The following is a 14,909-nucleotide window of genomic DNA, read 5'->3' on the forward strand; positions in this document are numbered from 1 at the left end:
TTTGACAAAAAGATGAAACGGTTATATTTTGATCAAATCAGGCAGCGATTCCCATTTTCTCTTCAAATAAAACATGAGGGACATACTCTTAAATGGAGAATATGGGTCAAGCTTGAAGCTTGTTTTGAGTCTAAGATCGACTTTTGATCCTATTCAGCATGTTTCTGAAGGGCCACGTATCCACTTGTTTTAGCCCCTTTTTATAAGGATCATAGACCAAGCCAGGTAAGGTAAGCCCAAAATCTCTTCTTTATGGGAGATGATTTTCGGCACTTCTTCTGCAACCCCTGTTTATTTCTAATCTTTGAATTGAACAGATCAAATGAGAATTAAGGGAATTAAGGGACATAAAGATATGAGCGTATAGTTTACAAAAGTAATGATTTTGATATTCCGTATAATGACTTTCACACTCATTTTAACTTCTAGCACTCCCACCTGAATGTGAATAAACTCGAAAATAATCGATTTGGAGTGCCAAAGTTTTATCAATCATGTTTTCGGATTTGAGATAAAAGCACTTGTATAAAAGCATTTACTAGTCAACAGCTTCTTTGCTCATGACAAAAGGGGTAGAGAAGTACCTACATATATATCTTTGATGTAATGCCCTCTTAAACGAGATAAGTCAAAAGTGAAAAGCCTTCTAAATGAAACTGGAGACTTTTACTTAATCTGCTGTAAATTAACCGAAACACCCGGAAGACTGAGGAAGACCAGCCATGAGTTCTAGCTCAATCCCTCAACTTCAGTTGGCATTGCAAAAGTTTGTCTAGGCACCTGGGTTGATAGCACGTCCGTCATCATTCCCATCAACTTGTTTCTTCCTTCCTCAAAGCGCATATGGTCATTCATCGGAGTGTTTGTTGGCAACCCCATTTGCAAGGTAGTGGCAGCTGCTTGAAAGACTCTCTGGCTTGCTACGTGCTCTGGCATCCTTATCCCATTACTCTCAAGGCCACCCTTAATCCATGCAATCTTGTTCAAATCCGTAGCAATGGAGATTAATTCGTGGCTGGAGAAAGGGAGAGGCTCATCATACTCAACGAACTCAGGCCCCAACAACGAGCTTTGAGAATGCCACTCGACTCGATCACAGCAACCGTGGCCACAGCGTTCAGGAACCATAGGCTCATTGCATGCACCTTCAAGGAAGTTGTCAAAGCCGAAATCTAGTTTAGTTATTGGGACCAAGGGGCCATGACTTGGGACTGTCCTTGAAAACGATGAAGCATTTGCTGGAACACTTGGACGGTTATAAACACTAAAAGCACTAACGCGTGCCACTGGACAACAAATGGTGGACTGGAGAGTCGGATGGTCTCTTGGCTCGACAATAAGAGTAGAATTGTGCTTTGATTCGGCAGCGCCAGAACCCTCCTTTGCATGACTTCTTACGTCGAACTGGTTTGGTCTATTTTCCATCAAGACCTCTCTTCCTTCATGAGCCTTGAATGAACTGATGTTCCCAACTGACAGGGTTTCTTCTGAGGATGCATTTTTTCTGTCAAAGGTGTCATCTTCCATCATTTCCCCAGGTCCAGTATTAAACCTTCCTTTATCAAAGCACTTGCGCCTTAGTGTAGAATTCCAATGGTTCTTGATTCCGTTATCTGTTCTACCTGGAAGAAGCTTTGCAATTACTGCCCATTTGTTCCCATGGATAGCATGTGCTGAAACTATAATACGGTCTTCTTCCTCTGCATTAATAAAAGTTACATTGAGAAAACTTCAGAAAAAGCAATGAAGCAAATAAATATGCAACCTTAGACAGAAAGGTATGCCAGTATCAAACTCATTTAACATATTTCACAGAATGTAATGACAACAAAAGCAATCCATGCAAGGACAAGATTACGAAGTTTGCAGGTAAATAATTTCCAGCTTTATTTGATTCACTAACCTGAGGTCCTGAACCAGCGGCAACATTTTAGCAACAAGAGAACCAGCATGATACAAAATCTTAATGCAATTCCGAACAACATAAACCGAGGTTAACCCAAGGACATTTACCTTAATCAACCAATGATCCCTAGGGACTAATAAAATAGATGAACCACCTAATTAAAATGATTTGGTGCACCAACCCTACATGTACACAACATCCTTTAAAATGTATCACCAAATTGTGACCACAACTTCAAATACGTTCTTCCATCGTGGTGTTATAAATCATTCTGAACTTTCCAAATATTCAGTTGCATTCATTCCTTAAACATTGTCCAAAAGTTGCACATAAAGAAGAATCAAGAAAGCTGAGAATCCACATACATACAAAATCACAAATTAACAAACAGATAGATCACGACAAAAACGAGATATGTTAACATTATGGAAACAACATACTCGAGACTGAAAACCACACTAAGAAAAAGACCGCGCTAATTGGAGCGTTTATGTACACATTGGACAGTCCAAACACAATACCAATTCCAACATCAACAAAACAACAACAACAACAACAACAACAACAAAGCCTTTTCCCACTAAGTGGGGTCGGCTATATGAATCCTAGAACGCCATTGCGCTCGGTTTTGTGTCATGTCCTCCGTTAGATCCAAGTACTCTAAGTCTTTTCTTAGAGTCTCTTCCAAAGTTGTCCTAGGTCTTCCTCTACCCCTTCGGCCCTGAACCTCTGTCCCGTAGTCACATCTTCGAACCGGAGCGTCAGTCGGTCTTCTTTGCACATGTTCAAAATCACCGGAGCCGATTTTCTCTCATATTTCCTACAATTTCGGCTACTCCTACTTTACCTCGGATATCCTCATTCCCAATCTTATCCTTTCTCGTGTGCCCACACATCCCACGAAGCACCCTCATCTCCGCTACACCCATTTTGTGTACGTGTTGATGCTTCACCACCCAACATTCTGTGCCATACAACATCGCTAGCCTTATTGCCGTCCTATAAAATTTTCCCTTGAGCTTCAGTGGCCTACGACGGTCACACAACACGCCGGATGCACTCTTTCCATCCAGCTCGTATTCTATGGTTGAGATCTCCATCTAATTCTCCGTTCTCTTGCAAGATAGATCCTAGGTAGCGAAAACGATCGCTTTTTGTGATCTTCGCTAGATTGCTCCGGTCATTAGTGTGGATAAGTATATAAATGGATAGAGATAGGAAAGCAAACACAAGATGTACGTGGTTCACCCAGATTGGCTACGTCCACGGAATAGAAGAGTTCTCATTAATTGTGAAGGGTTTACACAAGTACATAGGTTCAAGCTCTCATTTAGTGAGTACAAGTGAATGATTTAGTACAAATGACATTAGGAAATATTGTGGGAGAATGATCTCGTAATCACGAAACTTCTAAGTATCGGAGTGTGGTGTCGTCTTGACTTGCCTTATCTGTCTCATAGGTAGATGTGGCATCTTCTCTAGAAGTACTCTTCCTCCATCCAGGGGTGGTATCTTTAACTGGTGGAGATGCACAAGGTAATGTATCAATTTCACTTGAAGCTTACTTGTAGTTTCAGGCTTGGTCAAGCGCGATACAAACCATGTAGTAGGAGTCCCCCAAGTCGCCGAGCTAGGGGGTCTGCTGAAAGAGGTGACAGACAAGGTAAGCAATCAGAGCTCCGACTGATTGTTCACCTTCTCCCCATCTTGCAACAGCATGAAGGATAAAGAGAAGAAAAATGAGAAGAGATGATATGAGATACTTTTGCTTTTGAAGAAGTAACTTTCCACAGGCTTATTCTTGAACTGAGCTGGAGGGTTTTCTGGTTTCCTCCAGAGTATAAGGCCGACTGAAGAATTTGAGGGTCAAAACAAGTCCATCAAATCTAGAGTACGTTCCACCCTGCTGATATGGGATACTTTTGCTTTTGACAGAGTAATGAATGTATCGGCACGTGTGCTGTTACGCTTGTCTCCACATGCTTCCTTGTATCCTTCGCACTTGCCCTATCTGTTCCTCAAGCAGATGCGGAATCTTCCCTGGAAACATAAGATGTTGAAGATGAGTACTCGAGAGCAATGCCAGGTAAGGGGTTCCAGGCAGTCAGTTCCTGGCTGGAAGCTTGATTCCAAGTGCTGACTGATTGCTCTCTTTCTCCTTGTCTTGCAGGTAAAAACAAGGCCAAAAGAAAAGACAGGGAAAAAGCATGATATGGGATACTCTTGCTTTTAACCCTGATGATATGAGATATTCTTGCTCTAGTATAGCTTGTTTGCAGAGGTATTATCGGGGGGAAAGAAAGCTGAGTATTTCGAAAGGCTTCGTTGGGAGTGCCCTCTCAGATATGATGAAGGGTTGAGCATTTTTGCAGGTCTGCCTGTCCGTTGCGGATGAAGGTCGACATATATAGGAGTCTCCCTAACAACAAGTAGTAATGCTATTCCTTTACCCTGCTTGGTCATAGCACGGTAGTGGGAGCTGCCAGTTTCACATGTTTTAACTCTGTCAGAGCACTTTGAAAAAGTGGTCTGTGGTATCTGGCTCTCGAGATTCGGAGAACGATGCCTCTTCGATTTTTGAGAAAGCAATCATGCTGGGGGTATGACTCTCGAGATTCGGAGAGCAGTGTCTCTTCGATTTTTGAGGAAGTAATCATGTTGGGAGTCTGGCTCTCGAGATTCGGAGGGCGGTGCTTCTTCGATTTTGGAGCAAGCAATCTTGTTGGGAGTGTTGTCTCGAATGTGAGTAAAGGTTGGGCATGTTTGCTAGTCTACCTTGCCACGAAGCACAAAGGTTGACACATAGGGACTTTCCAATTATCCAGCAATGGTACTGTTCCTTTACCCTCTCTTCGATTTTGAGAAAGTAGTCATGTTGGGAGTCTGGCTCTCGAGATTCGGAGGACGGTGCCTCTTCGATTTTGGAGCAAGCAATCTTATTGGGAGTGTTTTCTCGAATGTGAGTAAAGGTTGGGCATGTTTGCTAGTCTACCTTGCCACGAAGCACAGAGGTTGACACACAGGGACTTTCCAATTATCCAGCAGTGGTACTGTTCCTTTACAGTTGTGGGTAATAATATGGTAGCTAGACCTTCAAAATTTATGTGTCTAAACTTTTGTTAGTGCTGTTTCTTTACTATTCTTTTACCTTTCTTGGTCAGAGCGATGTAGTGGGAGCTGCAAGCTTCACGTGCTCAACTTTGGCAGAGAACTTTGGCAAAGTTATTTGTGGTACCCATGAGCTATTGTTGCGTGTGGGAAGTGGGTGATTGAACAGTAAGATTCATGTGCTTTCTACTTCACCAGAAGTCTTCGACAGAATGCCCATAATTTCTGCAAAGCTGAGTGTGCGTGTGACAGGTGCTGACAAGGCTAGAAAAGTAGGTGCCTCTTCGATTTCTGAGATCGGCCCTCGTGGTCTCTGAGCAGCCCAGCTTTTGAGAAAGCGAGCGCCTCTTCGATTGATTCGGAGAACGATGCCTCATCGATTTTTGAGAAAGCAATCATGCTGGGGGTCTGGCTCTCGAGATTCGGGGAGCAGTGTCTCTTCGATTTTTGAGAAAGTAATCATGTTGGGAGTCTGGCTCTCGAGATTCGGAGGGCGGTGCCTCTTCGATTTTGGAGCAAGCAATCTTGTTGGGAGTGTTTTCTCGAATGTGAGTAAAGGTTGGGCATGTTTGCTAGTCTACCTTGCCACGAAGCACAGAGGTTGACACACAGGGACTTTCCAATTATCCAGCAATGGTACTGTTCCTTTACCCTCTCTTCGATTTTTAAGAAAGTAGTCATGTTGGGAGTCTGGCTCTCGAGATTCGGAGGACGGTGCCTCTTCGATTTTGGAGCAAGCAATCTTATTGGGAGTGTTTTCTCGAATGTGAGTAAAGGTTGGGCATGTTTGCTAGTCTACCTTGCCACGAAGCACAGAGGTTGACACACAGGGACTTTCCAATTATCCAGCAGTGGTACTGTTCCTTTACCCTTGTGGGTAATAATATGGTAGCTAGACCTTCAAAATTTATGGGTCTAAACTTTGTTAGTGCTGTTTCTTTGCTATTCTTTTACCCTTCTTGGTCAGAGCGATGTAGTGGGAGCTGCAAGCTTCACGTGCTCAACTTTGGCAGAGAACTTTGGCAAAGTTATCTGTGGTACCCATGAGCTATTGTTGCGTGTGGGAAGTGGGTGATTGAACAGTAAGATTCATGTGTTTTCTACTTCCCCAGAAGTCTTTGACAGAATGCCCATAATTTCCGCAAAACTGAGTGTGCGTGTGACAGGTGCTGACAAGGCTGGAAAAGGCTGGAAAAGTAGGTGCCTCTTCGATTTCTGAGATCGGCCCTCGTGGTCTCTGGGGAGCCCAGCTTTTGAGAAAGCGAGCGCCTCTTCGATTTTTGAGATCGGCCTTCGTGGTCTTTGAGCAGCCCAACTTTTGAGAAAGCAAACGCCTCTTCGATTTCTGAGATCAACCCTCGTGATCTCTAAGCAGCCCAGCTTTTGAGAAAGCAAACGCCTCTTCGATTTCTGAGCAGGCGCCTCTTCGATTTCTGAAGCTTCGTCGAGTGCAGATTTTTATAGGGGCTGGCATTAAGTTCCAAAGCACACTTGAATCTCCACCAGTAGAAGCTTCATTCTTGCACTTCTAAGATCTTGATTTGTCCGACCTCTTCTCTCTTCAACACCTTTAAAAATGTCTGGCCCCTCCGACCGTCGTTTTGACTTGAACCTTGTTGAAGAGGCAGCCCCGCCTTCTCCAGACAACATATGGCGCCCATCCTTCGTCTCCCCTACTGGTCCTCTTACCGTTGGGGATTCCGTGATGAAGAATGATATGACCGCTGCGGTGGTGGCCAGGAACCTTCTCACTCCCAAAGATAACAGACTACTTTCCAAACGGTCTGATGAGTTAGCTGTTAAGGATTCGCTGGCTCTCAGTGTTCAGTGTGCAGGTTCTGTGTCTAATATGGCCCAACGCCTATTTGCTCGAACCCGCCAAGTTGAATCATTGGCGGCTGAAGTGATGAGTCTCAAACAGGAGATTAGAGGGCTCAAGCATGAGAATAAACAGTTGCACCGGCTCGCACATGACTATGCTACAAACATGAAGAGGAAGCTTGACCAGATGAAGGAAACTGATGGTCAGGTTTTACTTGATCATCAGAGATTTGTGGGTTTGTTCCAAAGGCATTTATTGCCTTCGTCTTCTGGGGCTGTACCGCGTAATGAAGCTCCAAATGATCAACCTCTGATGCCTCCTCCTTCTAGGGTTCTGTCCAGTACTGAGGCTCCAAATAATCCCCCTCCGGTGCCTTCTCTTTCTGGGGCTCTACCGACTGCTGAGACTTCTCCTAAGCAACCTTTGTGAAGGCTCCCTCTTGTGTGCTTATTTTGACTCATGTATATGTACATATTTGTAGCTTATCGGGGATATCAATAAATAAGCTTTCCTTCATTTCAACGTATTGTGTTAAATACACCAAAGCCTTCTTCGCTAAGTTCTTTGAATTTTCTTTTGTTAAAGCTTGTATGTTGAAGCTTTCTGAGTGGAGCGTGTAGGTTGGGGTAGTGTTCCCTTAATTTCCCGAGTGAGGAAAACTTCTCGGTTAGAGACTTGGAAAATCCAAGTCACTGAGTGGGATCGGCTATATGAATCTTAGAACGCCATTGTGCTCGATCCTGTGTCATGTCCTTCGTTAGATCCAAGTACTCTAAGTCTTTTCTTAGAGTCTCTTCCAAAGTTTTCCTAGGTCTTCCTCTACCCCTTCGGCCCTGAACCTCTGTCCCATAGTCGCATCTTCTAATCGGAACGTCAGTAGGCCTTCTTTGCACATGTCCAAACCACCGTAACCGATTTTCTCTCATCTTTCCTTCAATTTCGGCTACTCCTACTTTACCCCGGATATCCTCATTCCTAATCTTATCCTTTCTCGTGTGCCCACACATCCAACGAAGCATCCTCATCTCCGCTACACCCATTTTGTGTACGTGTTGATGTTTCACCGCCCAACATTCTGTGCCATACAGCATCGCCGGCCTTATTGCCGTCCTATAAAATTTTCCCTTGAGCTTCAGTGGCATACGGCGGTCACACAACACGCCGGATGCACTCTTCCACTTCATCCATCCAGCTTGTATTCTATGGTTGAGATCTCCATCTAATTCTCCGTTCTTTTGCAAGATAGATCCTAGGTAACGAAAACGGTCGCTCTTTGGTATTTCTTGATCTCCGATCCTCACCCCTAACTCGTTTTGGCCTCCATTTGCACTGAACTTGCACTCCATATATTCTGTCTTTGATCGGCTTAGGCGAAGACCTTTAGATTCCAACACTTCTCTCCAAAGGTTAAGCTTTGCATTTACCCCTTCCTGAGTTTCATCTATCAACACTATATCGTCTGCGAAAAGCATACACCAAGGAATATCATCTTGAATATGTCGTGTTAACTCATCCATTACCAACGCAAAAAGGTAAGGACTTAAGGATGAGCCTTGATGTAATCCTACAGTTATGGGAAAGCTTTCGGTTTGTCCTTCATGAGTTCTTACGGCAGTCTTTGCTCCTTCATACATATCCTTTATAGCTTGGATATATGCTACTCGTACTCCTTTCTTCTCTAAAATCCTCCAAAGAATGTCTCTTGGGACCCTATCATACGCTTTTTCCAAATCTATAAAGACCATGTGTAAATCCTTTTTCCCATCTCTATATCTTTCCATCAATCTTCGTAAGAGATAGATTGCCTCCATGGTTGAGCGCCCTGGCATGAACCCGAATTGGTTGTCCGAAACCCGTGTCTCTTGCCTCAATCTATGCTCAATGACTCTCTCCCAGAGCTTCATTGTATGACTCATTAGCTTAATACCCCTATAGTTCATGCAATTTTGTACGTCGCCCTTATTCTTGTAGATAGGCACCAAAGTGCTCATTCGCCACTCATTTGGCATCTTCTTCGTTTTCAAAATCCTATTGAAAAGGTCAGTGAGCCATGTTATACCTGTCTCTCCCAAAAGTTTCCACACTTCGATTGGTATATCGTCTGGGCCTATTGCTTTTTTATGCTTCATCTTCTTCAAAGCTACAACCACTTCTTCCTTCCGGATTCGACGATAAAAAGAGTAGTTTCTACACTCTTCTGAGTTACTCAACTCCCCTAAAGAAGCATTCATTTCATGTCCTTCATTGAAAAGATTATGAAAATAACCTCTCCATCTGTCTTTAACCGCGTTCTCTGTAGCAAGAACCTTTCCATCCTCATCCTTGATGCACCTCACTTGGTTTAGGTCCCTTGTCTTCTTTTCCCTTGCTCTAGATAGTTTATAGATATCCAACTCTCCTTCTTTGGTATCTAGTCGTTTATACATATCGTCGTAAGCCGCTAACTTAGCTTCTCTGACAGCTTTCTTCGCCTCTTGCTTCGCTTTTCTATACCTTTCACCATTTTCATCAGTCCTCTCCTTGTATAAGGCTTTACAACATTCCTTCTTAGCCTTCACCTTTGTTTGTACCTCCTCATTCCACCACCAAGATTCCTTTTGGTGTGGGGCAAAGCCCTTGGACTCTCCTAATACCTCTTTTGCTACTTTTCGGATACAACTAGCCATGGAATCCCACATTTGGCTAGCTTCCCCCTCTCTATCCCACACACATTGGGTGATTACCTTCTCTTTGAAAATGGCTTGTTTTTCTTCTTTTAGATTCCACCATCTAGTCCTTGGGCACTTCCAAGTCTTGTTCTTTTGTCTTACTCTTTTGATATGTACATCCATCACCAACAAGCGATGTTGATTAGCCACGCTCTCTCCTGGTATAACTTTGCAATCCTTACAAGTTATACGATCCCCTTTCCTCATTAGAAGAAAATCTATTTGTGTTTTTGACGACCCACTCTTGTAGGTGATCACATGTTCTTCTCTCTTCTTAAAGAAGGTGTTGGCTAAGAAGAGATCATATGCCATTGCAAAATCCAAGATAGCTTCCCCATCCTCGTTTCTCTCCCCAAAACCATGGCCACCATGAAAACCTCCATAGTTGCCTGTCTCCATGCCCACGTGTCCATTTAAATCTCCTCCTATAAATAACTTCTCCGTCTGAGCAATTCCTTGCACCAAGTCTCCAAGATCTTCCCCCGTGCTAGACTAACTGCATATCTCTCAAGGTTCCATCTTTAATCTTGAAATCGTATTCGACACTAACGAAATGCTTGGCTCCTCGATCAACACACTAGACTTACGATATACCAACATTAATCCCACCCCTTTTGTGTGCTACTTAGAACCATATCCAATGCCGATAATTTTTCGAAAAACGACATACTACATCTTTGATTAAACAAACAAGAAACCAAGAAGACACTTCCGACATATGTAACAAACAAGACAGTGACAAGAGTTCACAAACAGCTTCGAATTCGAAAAATCGACACTCGAAAATTCATAATTCCACTTGGTTAAGCACATCCTAATCGAATTTCAGTAACCGTCAAAATCCAAACACAACAAAACCAATCAAACACAAACAAAGAAAATATCAAAACGAAAGTGGCGGCGATAAATTACCAGAAAAGGGTTTACGCTTGACGCAGGGGTCAAGCTGATTACACCACCTCAGCCGGCACGACTTCCCAGACCGTCCGGGAATTCCTCGGGCGATCAGGCTCCAATTCCTCGCCCCGAAGTTGCTCACGAGCCGGCTCAGCACCGCGTCCTCCTCGGGCGACCACGGTCCCCTCACTTTCCCGTTGGGCACTGCGCCCTCGTTCAACTCGGCCTCGGTGCCGGGGCGGTCGTCGGCTTCTTTGGGGACGGCGTCGTTTGGGGCCGTCATTGGTGGTCGGTTCGGGAGGCTTCGGTTGGCTTGTTTTATGAGTACCTACCCAGCAGACCAAACCTCTGCCTTTTTAAATGCAAATAGGATAGCGATTCAGGTGGGACTGGCCTTTTGCGAATGTTTCGGATTCTGGTTTTGTACGGCAGTTTTTTAAATGACCAACGTGTCCCCGTGGGTTGCGGGACGACGTCGTTTGCTTGTTATGAAACTTGAGTCTTCGTGTTGACTTTGTTTGGACTATAGCTTTTTAATTTGAAAATTTTAACGAAAAGTTTCCGGAATTGTTTACTTTAAAAAAAAATCATATTTTTACATTAAAAAGTCAATTCTAGTACTATTCATTTTACCTTTTATTTTGTTCTTATCGTTAAAACTTAAAGTTTTCCAATTGTTTTCATTAGTTTTTCTTTTTAACTTTCTAAAGATGGGAGGGAAATGGAATACGACAATAAATGAATCTGGGACGGCTTAGCTTTTGTCGTAGTCTCATTCATACATAAATTAGTAAGGCTGCGTTTATTGCACCAAATTATCGGACTGAACTCATTTCAGAAGTTAAGTTGGATTGGTTTAATTAAAAGAGGCAGATTTTCTGCCCTCCTGTTACCGTGCCCTTCCCATCCCCTCTTATTTGTGCGGTCACAGTTAAGCCACGTCAACATTTTATATTCCTATTGCTTTTTGTCTTATTATCTCTATTGAAAAATCAATATAAAATGTTGACGTGACTTAATCGTTACCACACAAATAGAAGGAGATGGGAAGGGTACGGTAACAGCAGAGCAGACAATCTGCCTTCTTAATTAAATGGTTTGTACAGTATCAAAATAAGAAACAAAATAATAACAATTAATTCTCTTTGTTTCTTTTTCTTCTTTTTTCTTTTCTTTTTTCTTTTCTAGAACTCTCTCTACCCTCGCCCTCTCTCTCTTCTTGTCCAACTCCCTCTCTATCTCTCTCTTGATGGTCTCATTGATCCTCCATTTCAATCGATCAAAGCTCCCAAATTCCACAACTTTCTTCCAATCACAAAACACAAACCTCAAAAAATTAAAGCCCAGAATTCTCTATTTCAACAACCCCATAATCCAATCCCAAATCAAAGTGAAGAGGGTCACTAAGTTGTTTGATTTTCACTATAACACTAGCCCTCCCCGCTAACAATCATTTGTTTAAATTATTTCAAATAAATGTCTACATAGTTTCTGATTGAATCGATTTTTGTATAAATAATTTATAACTTAAAACTTAAAATATAAACAATTTGGATCGTTAACAATGCAAATTAGGCCGTACAATCAGTTCACGTTTCTATTACTCTATTCTTTGAAAATGAGTTGGAGAGGTTAAGGCCCTTTATAATGGACATGGATCCTCTCCGGATCCATAGATCCTAATTCTAGGGATCCATCAATCCGAGCCATTGAAATTTGATCCAACAGCTACAAATAGGGACCCACTTTAAAAATTATAATAACTTTAGCCGTTAAATCAAATTTTAATGATCCGGATTAGTCGATCCCTAGAATTAGGATGCATGGATCCATAGAGGATCCATGTCCCTTTAAAATATTTTAGCAACTCAATCAGTCAGTCTCTCGATTGTGAAACCACACAATTTGCTTGAATTATTGTGATCTGATTGCTTCTAGATGTTCTAAGACTTCTGAAAAATAGACGTTTTTTTATTCTTGTTCATGTTCTTGTAAATTTGAAGTAAGCGTGCACAACTTCAATTAACAATATATATATTGCTGCCCTACACAGAAGAAAGTGAGAGGAAAACTACAATATCTGAAGCGTGTTGAGGTAAGCATGTTTTATTTTGATTTTTGAGGTCCTTAATTGTGTTCTTAGACAGTGACACAGAGCAAATGATGCGATTACGATGTCTGTTTACAATGTTGCTAATTATACTCGTTCACCCTCCTCTTCAATTACTCGTCAAATATGTGTAACCTTAGATGAATAGTCAACCATGTATGTTTAGTGACATTCGTTTTTTTACTTTGTTGAAGGAAATTTTTTGCTCAAATCGACAATTGTTATCACAAAACAAAAGGCGTTGAAATGATAAAGAGTAATATAGACGGTTTGACTTGATCAATGTGTTGAATGTTTCTTACCCAATACCTCAACATAACTTGTTGGAGAATGCACGAAAAATCTCACATCGAGAACTTGACAAAATAATCTCCAAAATTTACACGTGTAGTTTCACTACTAATAGCACTGAGACTTTTCATGACAAAAACTCAGCACCTGTCAAAGCATAAAACTTAATTATGGTGCCCCTTCTAGAAAATATTGTACTTATTACAGGTTTAAGATTCTGAAAAATGTATGCGCGTAGATGCCTAGGTTCAATATTGACATTAACGTTGAGCCTTTTAATTTGTCCAAGCATTAGGCGTATTAAGGAGTAGATGTGCTTAAGTTAACGAGTTAATTTCGTTCAATGTCCATTTTTTCCTTGTCTTTTGGCCTCAATACAATCATTCTTTCTACACGCATTTATATCCATAATTTTGCCTCCTCCCCAAGAAGTCAAGCGTCACCATATTTAAATAAATTTGGTGATCGGAAGCTTCAATGGAATTTTGTCTTTTCAAACCTCTAATTTGACTAGGCTTGTTTGGATCAGCCTCTCTCAGCAGGCCCTTCAATAATATATCTGGCCCTCTCTTCTTCCTCTTTCACAATCACAACCAAATCATCAGCTCAGATAAAGAAAGAAAACCAATAAAATTTAAACGACAGAGAGAGAGAGAAAAAATCCTGAAAATTACCACAACATGTTCAGCCCTTTCAGTTGTGCCAGTTTTAGTCACCAAGTAGAAGAAGATGATGAGCACATGATTTCAACTTCGCCTCCATCTCCAAGAAAATCATCGAGATCGAGAAGCGCTGGCCTGATTTACAGAAGACACAACAAGGACAGCAAAAACCCATATTCGGACCGGGGCCTTGACAAGTTTTCTGCACTTGTAGCTGACCTAGAAGAAAAAAGGCAGAAGATTTATGAGCAAATTGACCCGAAAGACAAATCTTTTGTGCGGTTCGTGTTCAAGGACGAGATTGATACAAGTGCTCCGGTTCCAATCGTGATCAAACTGAAAGACAAAACAAAGACAATTAGTGATCGTGAAGAGAAGCATGCAAACCCTAATTCGGAAGCCTTTGAAAATATTGACCAATCCCACATCGACAAGAAAGACATGAAGCAGAAGCAACCGAGATCGGAATCTGATCAAGGGAGCAAGAAGGGGAGATTTTCAAGTTGGAAAATGAAGTTGGATGAGTGGAGAAAGCCGTATTATTATTTGCCGGTCGTTGTGATCTTTATTTTGGTGCTGTTGACCTTGTTTGGGCGGTCGTTTGCCATATTGTGTACGTCTATTTTTTGGTACGCGGTTCCAACTGTGAAAGAGAGCTCGAGTAATACAAGGAGGCCGGCGGCATCAAAGAAGAAAGATTATGTTAGAAGATTGAGTAAGATGTTAGTTAATGAGGGAAGTACAGACGCCGTGGCTATACCCCCATCTCAACGACACAGTCACGAGAAAAGTTTGTGATATCATGGTCGATGATTGTGAGAGGGGAGAAATTGAACACAACATCACAATACTGGTGAGTATTCTTAATTACTTGAGCTGCAAGCAGGTTTCAATATTTATTTGATGTGTTGATAAATGTAAACAATGTGTAATATATGAGATTAGAGTATTTCCACGTAGGTTTAGTGACATTTATGATTGAAATTCATTTGTTTGATGATGATCCAGTTATGGTACTTTGATGTAAGTTGTAGAGAATGCACATTACTTTAATTTGAGTGGATGTTCACCGTAAATTTCTAAACAAAAGCTTAAGAATTCGATTTAGGATTAAGCTACTGTATATGAATCAATATAATCGTCTGGCGTTTTTTACCAGTCAAGAACAATTTTTTGAGAACAATTCAAGTCAGATAACCATTAATTTATCTATTTATATATTGGACAACAATATACTTTGAAAATTCTGGTTCTGATCCTTTTGCTAGAATATATTGTATAGTCAACGTTTCTCCTCTTAATTTTCCTCATTTTTTAAGGTTCTCCTCTTCATTCTTAACAAGCAATTTCCATATGTTTCTTATGTATTTGTTTAAGGTTTTTTTTTTTTTTGGCTAAAATAGTC

The 14,909-nt window shown here is 41.6% G+C and overlaps 2 protein-coding genes across 2 annotated transcripts; one reads left to right on the forward strand and one right to left on the reverse strand.

Annotated features, from left to right (window-relative positions):
• Positions 1 to 505: 505 nt before the first annotated feature.
• On the reverse strand, positions 506 to 10,817 carry LOC126631167 (transcription factor MYB25-like). The gene is made up of 2 exons (XM_050301325.1): positions 10,457 to 10,817; positions 506 to 1,700 (listed from the first exon to the last, which is right to left on the reverse strand). The coding sequence occupies exons 1-2, from the start codon at positions 10,722 to 10,724 to the stop codon at positions 730 to 732; spliced, it is 1,239 nt and encodes a 412-aa protein (XP_050157282.1). The 5' UTR covers positions 10,725 to 10,817; the 3' UTR covers positions 506 to 729.
• Positions 10,818 to 13,207: 2,390 nt separating this feature from the next.
• Positions 13,208 to 14,673, forward strand: LOC126625518 (uncharacterized). Its single transcript, XM_050294591.1, has one exon. The coding sequence runs from the start codon at positions 13,523 to 13,525 to the stop codon at positions 14,300 to 14,302; it is 780 nt and encodes a 259-aa protein (XP_050150548.1). The 5' UTR covers positions 13,208 to 13,522; the 3' UTR covers positions 14,303 to 14,673.
• Positions 14,674 to 14,909: the final 236 nt, after the last annotated feature.

Source organism: Malus sylvestris, chromosome 1 (assembly GCF_916048215.2).
Source record: "Malus sylvestris chromosome 1, drMalSylv7.2, whole genome shotgun sequence".
NCBI lineage: Eukaryota > Viridiplantae > Streptophyta > Magnoliopsida > Rosales > Rosaceae > Malus > Malus sylvestris.